The sequence below is a fragment of the Procambarus clarkii genome, chromosome 72 (assembly GCF_040958095.1).
Source record: "Procambarus clarkii isolate CNS0578487 chromosome 72, FALCON_Pclarkii_2.0, whole genome shotgun sequence".
Taxonomy (NCBI): Eukaryota; Metazoa; Arthropoda; class Malacostraca; order Decapoda; family Cambaridae; genus Procambarus; species Procambarus clarkii.
The window spans coordinates 6,776,085-6,801,332 of record NC_091221.1 but is presented as its reverse complement, the minus strand read 5'-3'; the positions used below and the strand labels follow the sequence as shown (position 1 = coordinate 6,801,332).

Sequence of the window (25,248 nt, the reverse complement as noted above, 5' to 3'; positions counted from 1 at the left end):
CATACTACTTGTGTGTTAACAGATCTCTAACCCTGTCCATAAAGGACAGAAGAAAATGTATATATGCGGGTTAGCATTGTAAATGTGTGGCCACACCTGTGGTAGAAAATAATTAAAAACAGTCAAATGAGCGGCATACATCCGAACATCATGCACACGAGGGTAGACTGCAGGCCGGCTAGACCACTCGAGACCCACGAGCCCTGGATCTGAGAACAAGGAAAACGTGAGCAACCCAGAGCGCAGCCACTGACAGAACCCACAGGAAGCAGCATAAAGCCACCCCCGCAGACACAGCACATATACACCCCCGCAGACACAGCACATATACACCCCCGCAGACACAGCACATATACACCCCCTTGCCTAAAAAACCAAGCATCCACAACCAACGGATCCCTCCGGAAGACTGCAGTCTCATTCTTCACCAGAAAAGAAGGAGCAGGCTGCCCCCAACCCCCCCGGGACGAAACCGGGTGGAACTTCCGCCAACTATTATCGACGTTCACCACTCCTGAAGAAAAGGAGGAGACCAGGGAAAAAGCTTCAAAGAAGGGGGTCTGCCAGCTCGACTCAGAAGCCTCAGGGAGAAAGTCGGGCTCAACTATCTCTGTACCCAAATCGGAAGGGGCATTCCCCAAAGCCACCCAAGCAAAACCCCCGCCCCTACTCCAAAACCATCAGACGTTTGGGAGCCCGGAGCAGGTGGCAAGGAACAGGGCGAACTACACCCACCTGAGAAGGAAGCGGGGGCACAGACAAAACCAAAGTCGAAACGACTGACACTCCCCCAAATCCTGGTTCCTAAAACCCCAACGGGACAGGTCTGGGAATTCCAACTGGGCAGCCAACCTGACGCGTTGCAACAGAGAAAACCAAACATGCAACGCAGCTACCGCCTGACCCCCCTAAGATCTTCAGGCAAAGAATGGGTAAACTGGAGCACAAGCGGAGGACAAATCCCGCAAGACTCCGAGTCGAAGGTGTCACTGACCCAACAGGCAGCATGACGGAGGCAGCACAGATGATTGTCACCCTGAGACAGGGGCAATGAACAGCCTTCAAACTCGCACAAGGTGAGAGAGGACTCAGAAGACTCACTCATTGTCACCCCGAGCCCTGATGGGTTTTCCAGGGCCCGCATGGTGGGGGGGGGGGGGTAATCCCTATGGGTAACCCAGGCACTGAGCTAGCCAAGCCAGTTGAACCCTGTCTAATACCAGGCAAACTGACTACCAGGAGAGGTCATGAAACCTCGAGGGCACCAGAGGAAGGCTACCAAACACTACCTAGGCGGACCTAATGGGAAGTTAGGCATCCCTCCTCCAGAAGAAAGGGCAAGAATAAAAGCAAAGCAAACAAACTGGCAGTCAGAGAGAAACTCAGCCGCCGCGTGTGTATTCACCTAGTTGTGCTTGCAGGGGATGAGCTCTGCTCTTTCGGCCCGCCTCTCAACTGTCAATCAATCAACTGTTACTAACTAATTCCCCTCCCCCCCCCCCATCCCACACACACACACACACACACACACACACACACACACACACACACACAGTAATATTCAGAGGTTGAAAATGGGAAATAGATTCACGGAAGATGAAAAGGAAATGTGTGAAACACTAAACGAAAAGTTCCAAAGTGTGTTTGTACAAAATGAAATCTTTAGGGAACCAGATACAATAAGAATTCCAGAGAACAACATAGAACACATAGAGGTGTCTAGAGACGAAGTGGAAAAAATGCTCAAGGAGCTCGGTAAGAACAAAGCAGCTGGCCCAGATGGCGTTTCACCATGGGTTCTGAGAGAATGTGCATCTGAGCTCAGCATTCCACTTCACCTGATCTTTCAGGCATCCCTGTGTACAGGAATCGTAGCAGACGGGTGGAAACAGGCTAACATAGTTCCAATCTACAAAAGTGGCAGCAGGGAAGACCCCCTCAATTATAGACCTGTATCATTGACAAGTGTAATAGTGAAAGTATTGGAAAAACTAATCAAAACTAAATGGGGTAGAACACCTAGAGAGAAATGATATAATATCAGACAGACAGTATGGTTTTCGATCTGGAAGATCCTGTGTATCGAATTTACTCAGTTTCTATGATCGAGCCACAGAGATATTACAGGAAAGAGATGGTTGGGTTGACTGCATCTATCTGGACCTAAAAAAGGCTTTCGACAGAGTTCCACATAAGAGGTTATTCTGGAAACTGGAAAATATTGGAGGGGTGACAGGTAAGCTTCTATCATGGATGAAAAATTTTCTGACTGATAGAAAAATGAGGGCAGTAATCAGAGGCAATGTATCAGAATGGAGAAATGTCACAAGTGGAGTACCACAGGGTTCAGTTCTTGCACCAGTGATGTTTATTGTGTACATAAATGATCTACCAGTTGGTATACAGAATTATATGAACATGTTTGCTGATGATGCTAAGATAATAGGAAGGATAAGAAATTTAGATGACTGTCATGCCCTTCAAAAAGACCTGGACAAAATAAGTATATGGAGCACCACTTGGCAAATGGAATTTAATGTTAATAAATGTCATGTTATGGAATGTGGAATAGGAGAACATAGACCCCACACAACCTATATATTATGTGAGAAATCTTTAAAGAATTCTGATAAAGAAAGAGATCTAGGAGTGGTTCTAGATAGAAAACTATCACCTGAGGACCACATAAAGAATATTGTGCAAGGAGCCTATGCTATGCTTTCTAACTTCAGAATTGCATTTAAATACATGGATGGCGATATACTAAAGAAATTGTTCATGACTTTTGTTAGGCCAAAGCTAGAATATGCAGCTGTTGTGTGGTGCCCATATCTTAAGAAGCACATCAAAAAACTGGAAAAGGTGCAAAGACATGCTACTAAGTGGCTCCCAGAACTGAAGGGCAAGAGCTACGAGGAGAGGTTAGAAGCATTAAATATGCCAAAACTAGAAGACAGAAGAAAAAGAGGTGATATGATCACTACATACAAAATAGTAACAGGAATTGATAAAATCGACAGGGAAGACTTCCTGAGACCTGGAATTTCAAGAACAAGAGGTCATAGATTTAAACTAGCTAAACACAGATGCCAAAGAAATATAAGAAAATTCACCTTCGCAAATAGAGTGGTAGACGGTTGGAACAAGTTAAGTGAGAAGGTGGTGGAGGCCAAGACCGTCAGTAGTTTCAAAGCGTTATATGACAAAGAGTGCTGGGAAGACGGGACACCACGAGCGTAGCTCTCATCCTGTAACTACACTTAGGTAATTACACTTAGGTAATTACAGGAAGCAGCCCATAACAGTTGTCTAATTCCCAGGTACCTATTTATTGCTAGGTAACAGGGCCATCAGGGTGAAAGAAACTCTGCCCATTTTTGTTTCCACTGGCATGGGGAATCAAACCCCAGACCACAGGACTACGTATCCAGCGTGCTGTCCACTCAGCCACCAGCGCCCTTGGTGGTGTGTGCAGGCTGTGCCGACCACAGTGTGCCCCACCCAGCAACAATCACTCTACCCAGGGCTTGACGGAACCAAAGGATACCAACCCCAAGGGCAAAACTTAACGCCAAGCGACGGAGACCTCAACAGGAGTGAGTCCCGAACACCCCCAGAGAAGAGAACCCAGACACCAAATGAGTGTCACACAGGCGATGAGTCACAATAACGTGGCTGAAGTAAGTTGACCAGAATCGACTTAAGAATGGTCCAGGATGGACCGAAACGTCGTCGTCCCTTCAACTTCTAGTGTGTGGTCTGGTCAACACAAAATGTAGTACTGTACTTACAAAGTACCTAGGGAAGCGAGCTCTAGACACATGCAGCCCTGCATACAGAAGAACTTCTGGCTACGACGACAACCCCCACACAGATGGCACAGCCACAAAGGGCTAAAATCCTGACAGGAATGCGAGGCCAGAGGTAACGTCTGATCCCGAAAACCATCAGTCAAGAACTGAAGGGGTGAGTCGCCGCTCACCCGTGAAGGCTTCCCCTTCCCCTTTCTGGGAGGGAAGCGTTAACGAGAGAGCGCGCAAGTTGGCTGACGATTTGCTTGTTTGTTTGTTTTTGAGGGGAATTCTTGGCCTGTTCAGACGTAGGTTGCACATTTCACCAGTAGAGGGTTTGTATTGTTTCACCTACCTTTATGGGTGCTTTTCCCGATAGATGGCAGACATAACATACTCTAAATGTACAGTGCTTATATGCCGTTGCTCTCTGCGCCTCTCTGATGGAGCCAGGTTCTGGCTCGTGGTCCCCCGTAGGCACAGAACTCCCGTAACTAATGATCCCAAACTAATATAGAACGTATCAGTTTGGATAGCTTCAGGGAGCCAATGGGGCTCCCCTCAGAAATTGGCTTTATGGCACATTAAAGGTACAAGGAAGCATGTTAATATTTTAAATTTTATTGTGAAATGACAGAAGATGTGTAGCTGTCAGGTTAGTGGTGGTTAGAGAGAGGCAGAACTAGAAGGAGGACGTTAGGTCAGGAGGTAGACCAGGCCAAGTGGATCAAGATTGGTTAGAGAGAGGCAGAACCAGGAGGAGGACGTTAGGTCAGGAGGTAGATCAGGTCAAGTGGATCAAGATTGAGATACAGGTGCTAGGCTATGGGGGGGGCACAAGTGTGTTTAATTTCCTTACAGATTCCAACAACAAGAGATGTCTGAAAAGAATGATAGTAGCACTAATTAATCTAAATTCAATGTAAAGTGCAGTGTTAGTAGTGCAAATTATAGCAAGTGGCTAGGGTAATTAGTGCAGTTAAATGCTGACCAGCATTAGCCAATGTGAGCCATTTGCTGGCCAAGTGTGGGATGAGAGACTGACAGGCCAAGCAGCCACCACCATAGGGCCTATCGTACATCATTTGAGTAGCACTAATACTGTATTCAGAACTTATTGCTAAAGTGAAATCAAGCATGAACACTACATAATTTAAATTAAAATTAATTAAATGCAAAGTGTAATATGAATGTTTTAAAGAAAATTACAAATTAACAAAAGATTGAAGTTAAGTTGGTAGACATAAAACACAGAAAACAAAGCTGGATCCATTACAGATGGCTTTGTAATGTTAATTTTGTGTAATTTAATAAATTTCTGTACTGTAATTTTCTTTATGAATGTGATCATTTCTTGGTGAATGCTTAAGTAATTTTTTTTAAAGATTCATATACTAGAGTTAATGTGAATAGTGTCCATGGAGATTTTGTCTGTAGAAGGTAGCACTATTGAGTGTATTACCGAGGGACACTTAAGTATGTGTCAAGAGGTAGTGACGCAGTGTGTATTAGCCTTTGGGCACAAAGGTAAAGTGTAATGTAGTGCACATTGGCATTTGTTTGCCTGGATGTAGTGAAATACTTGTGTAGTGGTGTAATGTATCAGTTATACGGTACACATACAACTGATGCATCATTAAGTGATGAACTTGATCTTGTCAAGAGCATCACTAAAGCACGTCAATATACTGACCAACCCAAGGACCTACCCCAATATACTGACCTACCCAAGGACCTACCCCAATATACTGACCAACCCAAGGACCTACCCCAATATACTGACCAACCCAAGGACCTACCCCAATATACTGACCAACCCAAGGACCTACCCCAATATACTGACCTACCCAAGGACCTACCCCAATATACTGACCAACCCAAGGACCTACCCCAATATACTGACCTACCCAAGGACCTACCCCAATATACTGGCCAACCCAAGGACCTACCCCAATATACTGACCTACCCAAGGACCGACCCCGACCATCAAGAGACAAAGTCCGTACCCGACCAGAGACAAAGTCCGTACCCGACCAGAGACAAAGTCCGTACCCGACCAGAGACAAAGTCCGTACCCGACCAAACTGCCTGCAAAAGGGGAACTAAACCATGAGCAAATAACACCTGTTCAATCAGGCGGCACAAGAAGGCTCCCACCATAATAACCTAAGCCATGACATTCTTGGAAAGGAGGAGAGGTGAAAATGGTGAGGTGGCCACAACAGTAAGAGACCAGGCAAAATGTAAACAATGGGCTCGTATGGCCTGCCAACACATGAGGTGGGCCTAATAAAATTCCATCACTACCTCTCAAAGGAGGGGGGTTGAGCATCTTTGGTAAGGCCACCAAAGCCAGAACTACAGGCCACAAAGCCTTAGCAACCAAAGCAGACCCTAGTGAACCCCTCCTCCATGACCCAGACATGTAAGACCACAGCCAGGTGCGAATATGCCCTGTGGTCATCCACAATAAGAGCCCCAGAAAGCATAGGCAGCTCCAGGTGGAGTTGCCACTTGCCCACATCTTTGGGAAGTGCTGCTGGAGCAAGCAAGCAGGACTGAAGCTGGGCATACTTAGCCTTGCTCAAAAACACCTGAAAGACAGAGCTCACCTGCCACCAATCACACACAAGCAAACGACAGAATCCTTGCTAAGACCCCAAGGAAAGAAGGGGGGTTGTTAGATTCCAGGATGAGTCTGAAACCTCAAACTTGGCAACCCTAGCATATAATGTGGCTGCTGTTTGGAAAGCCTCCAACTAGGAGGTGGAATCCATCATGGCAGAGACCCAATGAGAACAGACTCATAGGATTCAGGGTCGTACTTCCGACCCAACATGCAGTATGACGGGCAGAAAGAATGATCATCATCAGCTCCTTGAGAATTTTTTCACTTCCTCTTAAGACACTTCTATGGGCTCTACATTATTCTCTGAAATTCATATTATCTGGTTCTCTGAAAACTTCAGTTTGCACAAACACTCTTTGGAACTGTTCATTTAGTGTTCCACACATTTCCTTTTCATTCTCTGTGACTCTGTTCCCCAACTGAGCTAGCTTGTCCCACCAGGGTTTCAGAGATTTCCCCTTTCCCAACTGCTTCCTTACTCTGGACCTGCTCCTTGGAAACCAGCTTTCTATCTCACGCATAGGGTAATGACAGGTTGGATAGCAAGAATCTTTCAAACAAGACATGCCACACTAATGATACTTTAAGACACTAGTGCTCTTGTACTATTAGTAGTACAAGAGCACTATCACTAGTACTATTCCCTATAGCACAGGTGAGAGAGATACATAATAACTTATACTTGGAAAATGCTAGAAGAACTGGTTCCAATTCTGCACACATAAATAACACCAAATGAGCCCAGGAGGCATGGCAGGATCTGCAAAATATTCTCCAATTGAAAAGCGGAGGTGCAATAGGCACACTGAGAGAGAACTCAATTAACAATCAACACATATGGGGTATAACTAGCTCTCACAGTGTTCAAAAAGAGAACTTGATAAACACCTTCAAAGGATACCTGATCAATCAAGCTGTGACTCAAACATCAGGCTGTCAGCAGCTGCATTAAATAGCCTGGTTGGCCAGACCACCAACCTGAAGGCCTAGTCAGAGATCAGGCCGCTGCAGGAATGTTGATCCTCTTGAGTCATTGACAGGTATCGACAAATACTGGAGAGTTGGCAGAGGGCTAGGGTTCAAGTCCCTCGGGTGGGGGTTTGTTAGTACTAATGGATTCGAGCTAGTTTTGAGCGATTCGATCATTTCCTTCATATTGTTTGGAAGGTTACGAAGTTTCAGTTCCTTTTTGTACCTTGAAATTATCTGCATTGCTTCACTGACTTTCTAGATGCTTTTGCAATGGGGTGGCAGAATGTCTCTCTCTCTGAGGCTCTGTTAGGGGGACCAGAGTCTGGCTCTGGTCTCCATAGACTAAACAGAACTCTCATAACTGATGTGACCTAGTAAATAGGAGCAATCTCAGTGAGATAGCTCCAGGAAGCCACCAAGGAGCTCTACCAGAAATGCCCTGGTTTTGACACTGCACAAAAGAGCCAGAAAACAAGGCCATGCCAGCCAGCAAGAAGCCAGAGGAATCACCCCTGCCTGTGTAAGTCTCCAATCTGGACAAAACTTCAGAGCAACAACTGAATTAGGGGTGAGGGATAAAGGAAGCCCCACCTCATTCCAACAGAAAAGCATCCACCACTAGAGCCTAGCAATTGCAAAACAAAGCCACACAAGATGGAAGCTCCCAGTTCCACACAGACATAAAGGCCCCCCCCCCCTCGGGAAGACTGAACATCTCGCAGAGCCACTAACAGGTTGCATCGTCAATGGCTCACTCTGTGAAAATGAGAAGCAACAGAGAGACCATCTGCAAGAACAGGGTGTACAAGAAGTATATACAATAATCCTAGATGGACAATGAAAGGAGCAGCAGCAAACATAGTGCCAGTAGAAACACCAGCTGCTCCAACTTCAAAACCTCATAGATCAAGGCAACTTGGGGCAAGTACTTTAGCATCAACCCACAAAAATGGACAAACAAAACTAAAATGGGTGCCACCTGTGGAGCCAAGTCACTAGAAAATAAAATAAGCCAAAACCCCAAAAATGGAGGCTGGAACTAAAACAGGGCTAGTGAACCCAAACATCACAGGGTTCAGGATTGAGGGTAAAACCCACCAAACAAGCAGCAGAGGGAGAGAATAAAAATGACCACTTCCATGTAACAATAACGATGGACAACCCCTGAACTCACAAGTAGGGAGTGCAGGTTTGGAGGACCAATCTATAGTGAATCACGCTAAAAGACTTTACAGGGCCTGAAGACAAGAACCAATCAAGACGCCCAGACATTAGTGACACTCTCCAGAGGAATTCATACTGAAATCAAACCTGAGGATAAACATGGCTGCAAAGAGTGTCAGTGACATGCCTTATGTACAAGTACGCAAACCCTTGTGCACTCATTAATCACTAATACCTGAATGCCTCCAACCATAGAGAATTGCAGAGAAGTCAATGACCCTTGTACCACCCTGAGTGAGGCACCCTACACAGTAGGCCAGCCTCTCAGTGATGAGCTCCTGAACCCATCAGATTAGTTGCGGCGCATTGCCAAACGAGTGTCTATGGAAGAGCAGCAATAAACACGTGCCGTTCAAGGTGAACACAGACCAAAGTGCACACAAGTGGGGCGATAAGTGGGGCTTATCTAGAATTCGGGACCTGTAGAATGCCAGCTCAAGGCAGCAGTCAATATAGGTGGCAGGACTGAGCTCTGTTTACATGAGAAGCCAGAGCTCCTGTTAGTACTGGCACTTGGCTATGGCTAACTGTTATAGTGGATTCTACCTAACTGCTGGATGGATCATTTGTGAAGTCATTTGCAGCTTTGTTGCTTTTTCCTCTGTGAAGCAGTTGCCCGTTTTGCTTTGAATTTCTGTGTTTTCTTGATGAGTGAGATAGTAACAATCCACTGCTCTTTGCAGCTCTGTAAAAGAACAAAGTTCTGGCTCTGGTATCCAGTCAGTACTACAGACTACTAAGGTTTATATAACTTGTGTGGCACTATCTTGTGTAGCTAGTTACTGAGAACTACAGTTCAGCCACCTCTAGAAAATTTAGGTCTTTTTCAGGAAGCCAATTAGTGGAATTTCTGTAAGTTCCTAAATGTTAGCTAAAATAATACTGTTTAAGAAAACTTACATCAATCAGTAATTTGGAACAGAGTATAAATACTAAATATAAAGTACATGATATGGGTATTCATTAAATGCTTAACATTTTATGTACTTTACTTACTCTACTGTATTATCAAAAGAAACTCACCCGCTTGCCCTCACCACAGACCAATGGGTACTTCAGATCATCTTGTGTCAGAGTCTTGTAAGCCCATCCACTCATGTAGTGGTCACGATACAGGACTCGTTTACCTAGATCACGCCTCAGTGGTCGCCGTATGAAGTCTAAGTGGGTAAACTCGCCACCAAGAAGCTCAGGATGTGTAGCTCCCTACCAATGATTAAATAAAATTGTCAGTCTAATAATGAAGCAAATGTTAATATGGATTACTGAAAGAAAACATCTTTAAAAGTAACTCCAATACATAATACAGTATATTAGTCTCTGCCAATTTGATACATGAATGAAAAAGAAGTCCTCAACACATCACACAAATGCAAATTGAACAGTATTTTGGCAAGGAGAGAGGATATACCCACAAAGCATCCACAGAGGCAGAATTGGTGGCACGAAGGTAGTGGCAGAGCATGACGCTTATCCATTGAACAAGCAGAAGCAAGAGAAACCAAAACCAAAGACTTTAAGAAACAATTATGGACCTAAGGGGATATCATTAACTGAGAAGACAAAAACAACAGAATACAATCCAGAGACCAGGCAGGCTGAGGCAGTGCTATAGCAGACCAGAGTTGAAACAATGCACAACAAAACTTGTGAAACGGAGCTAAGATAGTATCGATTCCAAATACCAGCTGCTATGGCTTCACCAGCACAGCATGATATGTAGTGATAGTATTCACCACGAGATGCTGATCAAGGAAAAGCTAGAATGGAAGAGAGCACCACACACTCAGAAACTAAAGAAAAATTACAAAAAGAAATGAAGTAGCAAAAGTAGCACTATGAAACCTCATACTGTCGCAGTGAAGACCACAGATGGGACACTATCAACGAAACCACCTGATCACCATAGAAATGGCAATAAATATGTATCAGAAATACCAGATGCAAAAAGGAGAGGAAAATAGCGAACCAGTAAAGTACTGTACATCACTGGGCCGACCCTCAAAGAGGTGGCACTGCAGAAAAATGCTCGGGTTCAGATACAGTACACCTGTACTGAGCAAGCAGCACCTGAAACCATGGCTGAGCTGACCACCAATGAGCCAGACGGATCAACCCTCCCCCTATAGGACTCCAACCTGGCCAGTAAAAGGAAGATATACAGTAACCCCACCTCGACTAATCCAACCAAAAGGCATCTGCTGTGAGGGCCGTGTAATTGGGGATGGCGCCCATATAATGGACGATGCCGAGACCATGCCGACACGAAGGTGTCCACCTCCGGGGCACTAGGATATCTCGCAAAGCCACAGAAAAGAGCCGGCATCAACAGTCGACCCGGGGAGACAAGAAGGACCCGTACTTACCTAGTTGTAATCACCTAGTTGTGCTTACGGGGGTTGAGCTTTTGGTGCTTTGGTCCCGCCTCTCAACCTTCAAACTACTGGTGTACAGATTACTGAGCTTCTCGAGCTCTATCATATCTACATTTGAAACTGTGTATGGAGTCAGACTTCACCACATCACTTCCTATTGCATTCTATTTACTAACTACTCCGACACTGAAAAAGTTCTTTCTAATGTCTCTGTGGCTCATTTGGGTACTCAATTTCCACCTGTGTTCTCTTGTGCGTGTACCACGCGTGTTAAATAATCCATCCTTGTGTACCCTATCAACTCCCCTGAGAATTTTGAATGTGGTGATCATGTCTCCCTGAACTCTTCTATCTTCCAGCAACGTGAGGTGCAGTTTACTCAGCCTTTCCTCGTAACTCATGCCTCTTAGTTTTGGGACTAGCCTAGTGATATACCTCTGAACTTTTTCCAGCTTCATCTTGTGCTTGACAAGGTGCTCCACGCTGGAGCCGCATACTCTAGGATTGGAGTTACATATGTGGTTATCTTGAGGTTATCTTGAGATGATTTCGGGGCTTTAGTGTCCCCGCGGCCCGGTCCTCGACCAGGCCTCCACCCCCAGGAAGCAGCCCGTGACAGCTGACTAACTCCCAGGTACCTATTTACTGCTAGGTAACAGGGGCATTCAGGGTGAAAGAAACTTTGCCCATTTGTTTCTGCCTCGTGCGGGAATCGAACCCGCGCCACAGAATTACGAGTCCTGCGCGATATCCACCAGGCTACGAGGCCCCATATGGTATACAAGTTTCTGAAAGATTCCTTACACAGGTTTCTGAAGGCAGTTCTGATGTTAGCCAGCCTCGCATACGCCGCCAATATTATTCTTTTGATTCATCCAAATTGATGTGGGCTTCAGGAGACAAGTTTGACGTGATATCAATGCCTACATCTTTTCTCTCTGTCCGTTTTGTGAAGGACGTCATCTCCCATATGGTATCCAGTGTCTGGCCTATTATTTCCTCCACCTAGTATCATAACCTTACATTTGTTTGGGTTGAACTTTAGTAGCCATTTGTTAGACCATTCATTCAGTTTGTTTAGGTCATTTTGTACCCTCATGCTGTCTTCCTGTGTCTTAATCCTCCTCATAATTTTTGTATCATCAGCAAACATTGAGAAGAATGAGTCTAGTCCCTTTGGAAGGTCATTTACATATATCAGAAACAGTATAGGTCCAAGAACTGATCCCTGAGGGACTACACTGGAGACGCGTCATCACTCCGAGAACTTGCCCCTTATAGTGACTCGCTGTCTTCTGTTGCTTAGGTACTCCCTTATCCAGTGGAGCACCTTCCCTTTCATTCCTGCCTGAATCTCCAGTTTGTGCACTAGTCTCTTATGTGGTATCTCTGACTAGCAGACAGAGGCAGGTTGGGAGCCCACACCTGCCAGTCGTTGAGGTAGGCCAAAACCCAAATCCCCCAACAGCCGAGTCACAATGATTCGAGCCTTTGACCTGAAAGCGGTAATCCTATCAAAGCCTAGCCAGTCCCTGAACCTCAGATGTATAGGGACATGCCAATACACATTCCACAGGTCCAAAGATCCAAGTATCCGTCTCAAACATGCTACAGAACTGGGATAAGGAATTAACCAGTTCAACCACAAAAGGTCAAGGATGAACCAGAGGTTAGGAGAATCGGGGTTTCCTGCCACCAGGAAGAGGCAGGAAACCCACCAAAGAAATAAAAGTCATTTCAACCACGCCTGAAGCCACCCATTTCAAAATGACCCGAGAGAGGAAAGCCTGCTCAGGAAGACCTGAACCCCCAGAAGGGAAAGGAACCAACCAACCCCACCACAAACCGACAGACATGACCTGAAAAGCCCAGGATTTGGCAAACCAAGCAAGCCACCTCCAACCAGTTCATCAAAGGGGTCGAATTGCAACAGAGGCGGTGCAAACCCAAGAGACCGCATTCTGAAATGAGTGAGCATGGTGCCTACCAGACGGAGGACCGGCCTAGGAAAGCACATGCAACCTGCCCTCAGACTCCACCAATGGCCTACCTCAACCAACAAAAGGTAACACCCAAGTCCTACCTGACTGTCTTGTTGACCAAGAACAAACACCCTGAACACAAAGGAGGTCCATAATAGGTCCACAAGACATAGCTGCCAAAGACAAACTGAGCAACCAAGTCTTCGGGAAAAGGGAGTGAGAAAAAAGAAGAGGCAAACAGGAGACCTAGGGCACACCCCAAATCCAGAAATTGGGTCAACACAGCCTGTCAACACGTAAGTCGGGAGGTAAAGAATGTGGCCACCACCTCCCAGAGAATGGGAGTGTAGAGCTTGTTGGGTGTCGCCAATGACAACAGCACGGGCCAAGACACATTAAGCCCCCACCGAGTACTCAAGACATCCTCTGTGAGCCAATCAGAATGCAGCTCAAGGAGCCCCAAAGAGTGCATGATGGAATACAGATGCAGACAAGCATGAAGATTGGCCACCACAAGCACCCCCCAACAACAGGAGAACCTGGGCATGGAGATGCACTAGACTCACATCCCTAGGAAGAGCAAAATCAAACAGGCAGTCACTGGGAGACTCAAAAGAAGAGCCCAAAAAAACATGTATCATGGACGAAGCCTCACAACACTCCAGAGTGCAGTTACAGTACAACAAAACCCATGCCAAGCTCCAATCAAAAACAAGAGATTGTCTGCCAGCCAGGAAGACTCTGGAACCTTGTAGTGCATACAATATTGAGAAGACCTATGATCAAAAGAGGAAGGGGGGTCCATTATTGAGGTGTAATCCGGGTCTCAAAGGATGTATGGAAAAAAAAGGGGGCTCCTGAACCTCCACAACAGGGACCCAAGGAAGAAATTTCCAGGACTATCCAAACGAGCTCAGAGGCACATGGAAATTAACCCTGGAGGGAGATGTACCCATAGTATACTCATACTCATATTTGATTACCTCCTCTTAACCTCAGAAGCCGCAGTAGAGGGCCCCAGGGCACAGCAAGTGTCCTCACCAACACCCAAGAAAGAAAAGAAGAGCCCAAGGAAAAGGCCTCAAAGGAAGAAGAGGCTAGTTGAAAAGAAGACCCAGAAGCATCGGACAGACAGTGGGCTCAACTGAGACTGGATCCAATATGGAAGGGGCAGGCCCTGGCGCTGGCTGTGCCACATCCCGAGCTAAACCCTACCCCGAACTAGACATTTCAGGCCCAGAAGCAAGGAGGAAGAGGGTAAAAAGAAGGGTGAACCACACTCATAGGGAAAGGAAGAGAAGATGTGGATGAAACCAAGGAAGAATTTACCAACACCTCCAATTCCAGGCCCCTAAACACCAAATGGGACAGCTCCAGGACCAACAAACAGGCACACAACCTAGACTGCTGCAACCTAGAGAACCTAACATGCAACACGCAATAGGTCACCACCTATAAGACCTAACCATATTGGGAGAGTCAGAAAAATAGAGAGCCACGTGGGGAACAGACCCACATGATTCCGGGTCGAAGGTGTCACCGAGCCAACAGACAATATGGTGGAGACAAAACAATGAACGTCATCATGGCATGGAAAATGTGCAACCCCTCAAACTCGTGGAAAGTGAAAGCAGGCTCAGGGGGTAAAGGAATATCCAATGGACCACCGAACCTGCAGGAGATTTCCACGGTCTGAAAGAATTGACCAAACAGGACACCCAGGCACTGGGATGCTATGTTGGATCTTTAGTTGAAGGTTATTGCATGAATCTATATAAGAACATGATGAATATAGTAAGCAAGCACAGCCAGGTTCGCATGGTTCCTTTACATAGTTTTTATGATAGAGCCACAGAGTTTATACAGGAAAGAGAAGGTTGGGTTGACTGTGTCTATCTGGACCTAAAAAACCAGCGTTGAATGTAATGAAACGCCATTTTCTGGGCAAAGCCCAGGAGGCTCTCTGAAGCTGTCCGAACTGATATGTGCTATATTAGTTTGGGGTCATCAATCACTGGAGTTCTCAGCCTACCGGGAACCATGAGCCCGACCCTGATCCCCTCATAGAGGTGCAGGGAGCAATGGCATATGGGCACTTTACATTTAAAGTACTGGTATTGTCATAATCTGCCATTGACCAGGGTGGGCACCCACAAAGATAAGCGAACCAAAACAAGCAACTAGCCGGTAAAATTGCTATCTACAGTCAGTAAAACGAAGAAACTCCAGCCTAAAGAAAAGAAAATAACAGAAAATAATAGAGACTATCAACTCTACATGCAACTAGTACTCCCGCTCGTTATCTTGGCAAGAGCAGGCTCGGAAAAGGTATCCAGTACAACCAAGTCCGTAGGGGATTTCCATCACCTGCAGGGTACGTGCCCTGCAGGAAGCCCAGGCAATGGAAATGCTACACCAGTAGAGCCCCTGCAGATAACAGGCAACCTAGCTACCCGAAGTCAAAGGAAAAGTAAAAGGAAGCAAGAAGGGGGTCAGCCGCACACATCCTAGGTGAACTTAATAAGGTGAAAAGCAGCACCCCAAGCAAAAAAAGGGGTAAATTAAAAACAAAACAAAAGACCCTAGCCCCCAAGACCAAGCCACAAGAAAATGAGCAACTAGGGAGAAACGTCAGCATTCCTAGGTACTAACAGAATAGCTGATCGTGCAACTCCCAGTGCACCCCACCAACCAAAAACACTTCCAACCCGAGGGAAGATAGTCACAGACCACAGACTTACCTGAAGGGTGAGGACCACCCCAAGTGAGGAGGCCCCCCCCCCCTAAAGAGAGAATGCATCCCCAACACTCTAGAGAAGAAAACCCTGACCTTGCAAAGGAAGTACAGTGGCGCCTCGATTAACGAGTTTAATCCGTTCCGGAACCAAGCTCGTCACGTGGAAAACTCGTCTTGTGAAACAACAACAAAACTGTCTTCGGAGGTGTACAAGAACCAGCAGGAACGCTCGTTAATAGAGGGGAAAGCTCATCAGTCGAGACATATTTTCTGCGAGTAGCTTGTTCGTTACTCGAAATGCTCGTAACTGGAGCCGCTCGTCACTCGAGATTCCACTGCACAGTGCTCCATGAGCACACTGGGAACATAATCCTGAGCACATGCAGCTCCAAGTTCACTAAACTCATGGCTCACGCTATGTAAATGTGTATAACCAGCCTCCAAGTAGAGTTGCTAGAACCACAGGAGTCGAAGCAGCTAACAAAAACAGCTGATAACAAAACTGGGCTCCTTATAGCCCAAACAGGCTACAAATAGCCAAAAGTAGCAAACAAACAGCCGAGACTCAATTGGCTCAATAAAACCCCAACAGGCTACAGAGTCCAATAAGGTAACCCTGCCCCTAGTAGACCTTGCCAAGGCAAGGTCCTAATCAACATCACTTAGCTGATGACAGGAGACCAGAGCCAGAGCGACTAGAACCGCACTATCAGCTTAGAAAAAAAGCTGAAAGTGGAGCGAACAGGTTGAGCCAATACGCCTCCCCCCCACCCAAGCGTGGCAAATTAGCTGGTGCTAGTTTCAGGAAATTTCTGGTTTGTTTTCATTGTTGGCAGTGTTCTTTTAGCAGTTTTCAGGATGCGGTCTTATTTTTAAACCATGCAGTAGTTTATTTTGGTTAGCCTACCTTTCTGAGAGCTTTCCTAGTGGTGGCAAGTATGATTAAACTTTAAATGTAAAATTTTCATAGGCCATCACTCACTGCACCTCTTTTGAAGGTTGGCTCGTGGTCCCCGGTAGGCCAATAGAACTCAACGACTGACAGCACCTGATAGTGTGGCACCAATCAGTGTATGATAGCATCAGGAAGATGACTGGGCTCCATCCAGAAAATTTCATTTGATGAAAATTAATTATTCACAAAAAATATACTGTACCAGTTTCCTAATGCGCTGTGTTTCTGTCTCAGGGGTGAAGTCAAATGACATCGGATGTGCCTGACCATTAATAGAGATGACACCTCTGGAGTCTCCAGCGTTGGCTATGAACAGTTTACCATGAATAAAGACAGCCACACAAGCAGTACAACCACCTAATAACTCATACTTAAGCTTGTCCTCTCCAATAACCTGATCCTGTGGAAGATAATTTACAAAAATTTATTAAAGTTATTATAACAAATAAAAAATCAAGGTAATTTACCAGTAATTTAATATTTTCCATAACCCATTTTAGTTCAAGGTTATGATAATCTAAATACATTATTCTAATAGATGAAGAGCTATTTTTAAAAAGTCATACTACACACAAAATATAAAAACTATAATTTACAATACTATACTCTCATTAGCTTATGTGCAGATAATGAGATGATTAAGTTATGTAAGATTAACAAACCCATCTAAGTTGCCACATTCCTTATTAAAATTCCCAAGTGTACAACTATTTACAGTTAATACTTCTTCCCAACCTGCTAGGTGATGGTCAGGTGAGGTGAAGGCTGGTAATATAACCAGTCGACAGCGAATCATCTACCTCCCATCGGCAACCCTCCCTCCCTCGCGTTTTTCGCGTTTCGATATTCAGCGTCTGAACTGGGGTTGGATAGCCAGCACGAGGGCTCTGAGGATTCCCTTTCCCCCCTCCCAGGAAGGGAACAGCTGCTCAAACAGCAGCGCGGCGGTGGTTGTGACATCATGCTTGTTTGCTTGTTTTCAAATTGAGGCGTTCTGCTTGATAGTTCAATTTTCAGTAGCAATTTTAACCAGGTAGAGTCTGCTTTGGGACACCTACCTTTCTGGGTGCCTAACCCGGTAGATGGAAGACACAGAATGCTCGCTCTCTCGCGCGCGCGCTCTCTCTCTCTCTCTCTCGCGCGCGCGCTCTCTCTCTCTCTCTCGCGCGCGCTCTCTCTCTCGCGCGCTCTCTCTCTCTCTCTCGCGCGCGCTCTCTCTCTCTCTCTCTCGCGCGCGCTCTCTCTCTCTCTCTCTCTCTCGCGCGCGCTCTCTCTCTCTCTCTCGCGCGCGCTCTCTCTCTCACGCGCGCTCTCTCTCTCCCTCGCGCGCTGAGGAAAGGGTCCTGAAAGATATTGTTAATAGAAACGTTATCCCTACAGACAAAAATCAGAGGATACAACTGACGATTTACTATAAAACCAGAAAAACGGCCAGCCTACTCATGAGAAACTCTCCAGACACAAAACAGAACGCTTTAAAAGAGACTAACGTCGTCTATGCCTTCAAATGCCCACTTGGGGATTGTAAGCTCCAAAAAACCCAGTATATAGGCAAGACAACAACATCTCTTTCTAGGCGTTTAACGATGCATAAGCAACAGGGCTCCATTAAGGAACATATAATCTCTTCCCACAACCAAACCATCGCCAGAGAAATCCTAGTAAACAACACAGAAATCATCGATAGATACAGCGATAGCAGGCGGCTTGACGTTTGCGAGGCACTGCACATCAAGAAGTCAACACCAGCAATCAACAGCCAATTATTGCACAACTATATTCTACCCACCTCAAGACTCCGCTCCAATATAGAAGCATCAAGAAATATGGACCAATAGGCTTTCTACAAACACTTCTATTCAATACTCATTGTGTTCTGTCTTGTGTTGATACTTTTAATACCCTATTAATATCCCCTCTTGTTCTGTCTTGTGTTAATGCCACATCACCCCTCCCACCTCACTCAAATGTAGATATAAAATCTGAGATACGTAAGTTCTAATCAGTTGTGTATTTGTGAACTAAAGTCTTTGAAAATGTAATAAGTTTTACGAAACGCGCCCGTGTCGTGTCAGACTAGAAATAAAAATGAATTTTGGAGAATTGATTTTTGATTTACCTCCAACAGTGAAGCGTAATGTACGAAAGATTGAGAAAATTCGTGTTAGAATTATTAATCTTAATTTTTCGGTCATATTTAATAATATATATTTATATATATATATATATATATATATATATTTATATATATATATATATATATATATATATTTATATATATATATATATATATATATATATTTATATATATATATATATTTATATATATATATATATTTATATATATATATATATTTATATATATATATATATTTATATATATATATATATATATATTTATATATATATATATTTATATATATATATATATTTATATATATATATATATATATTTATATATATATATATATATTTATATATATATATTTATATATATATATTTATATATATATATTTATATATATATATATTTATATATATATATATTTATATATATATATTTATATATATTTATATATATATATATATATATATATATATATATATATATTTATATATGTATATATTTATATATATATATATATATATATATATATATATATATATTTATATATATATATATTTATATATATATATATATATTTATATATATATATATATATATTTATATATATATATATATTTATATATATATATATTTATATATGTATATATTTATATATATATATATATTTATATATATATATATATATATATTTATATATATATATATATATATTTATATATATATATATTTATATATATATATATTTATATATATATATATATATATATATATATATATATATATATATATATATATATATATATATATATATATAACCTATAAAGATACCTAACCTAACCTATAAAGATAGGTTAGGTTAGGTTAGGTAGGGTTGGTTAGGTTCGGTCCTATATCTACGTTAATTTTAACTCCAATAAAAAAAAAACTGACCTCATACATAATGAAATGGGTACTGTAGCTTTATCAATTCATAAGAAAAAAATTAGAGAAAATATATTAATTCAGGAAAACTTGGCTTATTAGGCAAATCGGGCCTTGCATAGTAGGCTGAGAAGTGCGTTCTGGCTACTAGGTACGACATATATATATATATATATATATATATATTTATTTATATATGAATGACAGTGTCAGACCACGGAGGAAAATTTAAACAGGAATTTTCTTAAGTACTTTCGTATATTAATACATCTTCAGAAGGAGTGGTTTTACAGGTCAAGTATTGGACATATATAGGCAGGAGAGAATGGTGGAGTGAGGTGAGGTACAATAACAAATTAATGGTAATTAGGTGGACACAAATATGAGCCGTGCAAGAACTGCAGAAGGCCTATTGGCCCATACGATGCAGCTCCTATTCATACCCATCAACAGGCCTACACATGGATAATAATAGCATAAGATAGTAAATATTTACAATGAATTAGTGAGACAAATGTGTTCCAATGATCCTACTCAAATTCCCCTTTAATTGATCAATTAGATCAATTAAAGGGTGATTTGAATAGGATCATTGGAACACATTTGTCTCACTAATTCATTTTGGACATCATATGCCTCTGTAACCATTTTGTGCCTCTGTAACCCTTTCCACTACCGCCCACAGGATTGGTATGGGATGCATAATAAAGAAAGAAATTGAATTGTGAACAGTTATCAAAGGTTGGAATAAGTTAAGTAGTAGGTAGTGGATACCAAAACCCTTAGTAGATTTAAAGTGTCACATGACAAAGATTATTGGTTAGACAGGATACCACGAGCATAGCTCTCATCCTCAGCTACACCCAGGAGCTACACTTAGGAAATTGTACACACACAAACCTAAACCAGTAATCTTCATTTGCAATTTTAATAATTACATTACACAACCTCGTGCAGGCGATGAGTCACAATAACGTGGCTGAAGTATGTCGACCAGACCACACACTAGAAGTTGAAGGGACAATGACGTTTCGGTCCGTCCTGGACCATTCTCAATTCGATTGACTTCATCTACAGATACAATATAGTATGTAATATTAAATTTACTTACCATTTGCCAAAAGGCATTTTCTAGAGCTCCTATTACTGCAGTTTCCACAGTTACTTCTTTCTCAGGGGCCCATAAAGGCGCCTGTATCTTGGAACTGGTGTCTTCATATGGGTCATGGATGAGAATATCGATCACATCACACAATTTTTCCTGTTTAAATTGTGTAGTTAGTACATAGCACATTGCTTAATAGCTACAGTTATTCATAAGCCTCTCCATCAATACAATTCATACACAAATGGATAGTTTATGGGGAAAACTTCATACATATACTACCAATATTCTCTCCTTGATTTTCAGCATCCTTTTTAATCTAATACAGTACAGTATTACAATGAACTTAAATAATTTCAATCTAAGTCCTATTTATCTTACACCAATTCACATCCCCACATTACATCAGCAATCTGCTGTACTTTTATAATGCTGTCCAGGAAAGCCTGTAATATTTGTAGTACTATCCATGCAACCATCAGAAAAAAAAAAAGACTATGAATGAATGAAAATATAGGGACCGAGCTCCTATGAGCAATAAAAGTTACAACTTACATGTATAATGTGATGAAGTTGATTTGCTGCTGCCACAGCTGCTCCCCAGCCTGCATGCCCATCAAACACACCAAAGAGGTAATAAGGAAGGGATACTGATGAAGCTAAAGGCTGCTTCACTGTGGACGGTTGACTCGATGATAACTTGGATGACTGACTAGGTTTATCTTCTAATGGATGATGAATTGTATTACTTTGTTCAAGGACAATTCTAGCAGGTCCCTTGCTACTACTATCATTTTTCAAGCTGCTAGTGGAATGGTTATAATCTTCTTTTAATTCTGTAGCAGGACTAGCAGACAGAGCTGATACCTGAGGTGATAACACAACAGTATGTTCCTGTACTTCTGTGTGTAACTGTTCTGCACTTCCATAACCATTTATTACCAACTCGGATTTGTCATTAGACTTTTTCTCTTTAAAGGCTGCAGATGTCTTGGAATTGAGTACTCCTGTCCTAATAGGACGTGTAAGAAGACCAACATGCACAATGGCTTGGTCCTCATTTCGTTTCGACTTTCCTGCATTGATAGTTCTGAAAATATAGCAAATAATCTAAATACTGTATCAATATGATCTTTAAATTTATTAATAGTACAGTATCTATATACAGTATTGGCTAAAATTATAATATACTCACAGATCAACGTATATGATTTGGGTATACAGTACACACTATGTACAGTACATACTCATAACTATGCCCCAATAATAAAATCTAAATTTATAATCCTGACTTTAAGTACAGTAATGGAATTTTATCTTCCACAGGTTAGAAATATCAGTACTCACTCAGCATATCCACTTTTCCATGGTAACCTGGATATGTCACGAGGACAAATAATTGGTCTGATGGAATGATCAGCAGTCACTTGCACCTCATCTTCAGAGCCAAGCTGCAAGAAGTGGGGTCGTGTGTATGGAAATCGTAGGCTCTGAAAACAGGCAATACATAATAAAAACTATCAGGCCTTACAGTTAGCATAAAGATTAAAACTTCGGAGGACAGGATGTAAGGAAAGAATGTACCACACAGACATGGAAATACTGTACTAAAATTAAAAAAATAAGGTGATGGGCATAGAGAACCGGCTAACTTTCTGAACTGGTCCCTAAGATATTTCCTTGAGCCACTGACCTACCAGGACAATATTACGTATCTTGTGATGATTCCGAGGATTAACATCTCCACAGCAAGGTCTCTGACCAGGTCTTCTAGTTGGTCGTCTGGTCAACTATGCTGTTTGACACGGCTGCTTGCAGCCTGATGTATGAATCACAGCTTGGTTGATCAGGTATCCTTTGGAAGTGTTTATTGATTTCTCTCTTGAACACCATGAGAGACTGGCCAGTTATGCCCTTTATGTGTAGAGGGTGAATGTTGAAAAGTCCTGGATTTTTTATGTTGAAACAGTTCTCTCTCAGTGTACCTAATGCACCTTTGCTGTTCACCGAGGTTATTTTGCACATCCTGCCATGCATCCTAGTCTCATGTGATATTATTTCCATTTGCAGATTTGGAACCAGTCCCCTCTAATATTTTCCATGTGTAAATTATGATGCATCTCTCACATGCGCACTAGAGAATACAGATGAAAACATTTTAATTTTTCCCAATAATTTAGATGTTTTATAAAATGGATTCAAGCAGCAAAGGATCGTTGAACATTCTCCAGGTAAGCAATTTCTCCAGCTTTGAATGGGGCTGTTATTGTACAACAATATTCCACCTTAGATAGCAATGGTGTCTTGAAAAATATCATTATTGGTATGGCATCCCTTGTTTGAAAGGTTCTCGTTGTCTTGATTGTTATTCAATCAATGTTAGATTGTTATCCAATCTGTCATTTTTCTTACAACTGTGACAGCTACTTTATTGTGTTCTTTATACGCGAGGTCTTCCAACATGATTACTCCCTAATCATTAATATTGCTGTTTCGTTATTTAGTGTGATTTGACTGCTTTTTATATGTGGTTTCCATTTTTATATTTTCACTTCTCTCGAGCTGGAACTAATCTTCATTAACCTCGGTACTGCTCATCCTTCATCCTTCTATGGGGAACTTTGAAAAAATTTTAATGAAATTAACTGGACAGAATTGTTGCTAGGCAAGGAAATAAATGAGATTTTGGCCAAATTTTGTGAAATATATGATGAAGGTACATAAACATTCATACCAAAACAGAGATGCAGGACCAGAAAATAGGATTGATTCTACAAATTGTGAGGCCAGAGAGGAAAAGACAAGAAAATGGGTTCAATATAGGAAGAGGCTTAACCCTCAAACAATTCAGCCCTACAAGCAAGCAAGAAGCAAATACACAGCAGTGAGGAGAGAGAAAGGAACTTTGAGAAAGGGATAGCGGACAAATGTTAAAACAGATCAAGGCCTTTTCTATAAATTCAGGAAAGGAGATAAAAAGCAAGCTATAAAAGCAAAGAAAGGGAATTATCAGGGGAAAGTGCCAAGCCATTACGAATATATAGCACTTAGAAGGGGTCAGGATAAGGATTTGTAAGGAACAGGGGTAAGGAATGACCGACCATCCAACCTCTTGGACGGTCGAGGATTGAACGCTGACATGCATGAAGCAAGACCATCGCTCTATTGTCCAGTCAAAGTGGTTGGACTCGTTAAAAGCAAGCTGCATGTAAAAGATAAAATCCAGATATTGAGAAGAGGGAACAGAACTACTGAGAATGAAAAAGAAATTTGTGACACGCTAAATGAACAGTTCCAAAGTGTGTTTGTACAAAATGAGGATTTCAGAGTCAGACTGTCAGTTCTAGAACACACCATAGAATACATAGAGGTATCTCAAGATGAAGTGGAAAACTTACTCAAGGGGCTAGGAAGAAATAAAACAGGTGCACCTTATAGAGTTTCACCTTGGGTGCTGCGGGAATGTGCAACTGAGCTGAGCATTCTACTCATATTAATATTCCATACATCCTTTAGCATAGGAATCTTAGCAGATATATGGACAAAGGCCAACATAGTCGCAATCTATAAAAATGGTAGCTGAGAAGAACCTCTAAACTATAAACCCCACATCATTAACAAGCATGGTAGTCAAAATACTAGAAAAAATAGGTTAAAGCCAAATGGGTTGCACACCTGGAGAGTAATGACATAATAACACAGACAGACAGACAGTATGGTTTTCGAACAGGAAGATTTTGTGTAACAAATCTACTTAAGTTTTTAACCCCCGTGTTGCTTAGCTTTTAAACCTTTCATGCTTTGTAAATTTAGTTTTATCTATTGTATGAGAAAATAATTTTAGGGCAATAAAGGGACTTGAACTTGCATTACTTTATGTTTTTAGTATTTTATATTTAAAATTATATATTTAAAATATATTATAATTTAAATATTTTATATTTTCAATATTTTATTAATGAACAAAAATTAAGGCATTGAAAATAGCTATAACTAACAATTTAATGAGGAATCTGAACATTGTACAATAGAAACTAGCTTTTGCAGGCGATGAGTCACAATAACGTGGCTGAAGTATGTTGACCAGACCACACACTAGAAATTGAAGGGACGACGACGTTTCGGTCCGTCCTGGACCATTCTCCTGGTCCAGGACGGACCGAAACGTCGTCGTCCCTTCAATTTCTAGTGTGTGGTCTGGTCAACGAAACTAGCTTTGTTTATCCAGTACTGGTACAATACTATCAAAACAATTCCCTTCTACAAACTTTTCACCCTAACACCAATTTATAATAACTTGTGGTTACCAGTCAAGAATAATCTTTCTAATACCTGTATTGAAGAAAATTATGAACACAGTCATAGGCTACTGTAATGACTGGTATATAAACTTTAGCTTTTGTTATTAATGTAAATAACAATATTGTG

General features: G+C 42.2%; 1 protein-coding gene across 3 annotated transcripts in view; it reads right to left on the bottom strand.

Annotated features, from left to right (window-relative positions):
• The window catches only part of LOC123773617 (protein phosphatase 1H), a 41,438-nt gene that overhangs the window by 9,942 nt on the left and 6,248 nt on the right, over nucleotides 1-25,248 (bottom strand). For all 3 annotated transcript variants that reach the window (XM_069312399.1, XM_045767407.2, XM_045767408.2), the window contains 5 exons: nucleotides 22,168-22,310; nucleotides 21,376-21,910; nucleotides 20,827-20,976; nucleotides 16,869-17,066; nucleotides 9,641-9,823 (listed from right to left, as the gene is read on the bottom strand). In XM_069312399.1, coding sequence (XP_069168500.1) covers nucleotides 9,641-9,823; nucleotides 16,869-17,066; nucleotides 20,827-20,976; nucleotides 21,376-21,910; nucleotides 22,168-22,310 — 1,209 coding nt within the window. The remainder of the gene's footprint in view (nucleotides 1-9,640; nucleotides 9,824-16,868; nucleotides 17,067-20,826; nucleotides 20,977-21,375; nucleotides 21,911-22,167; nucleotides 22,311-25,248) is intronic.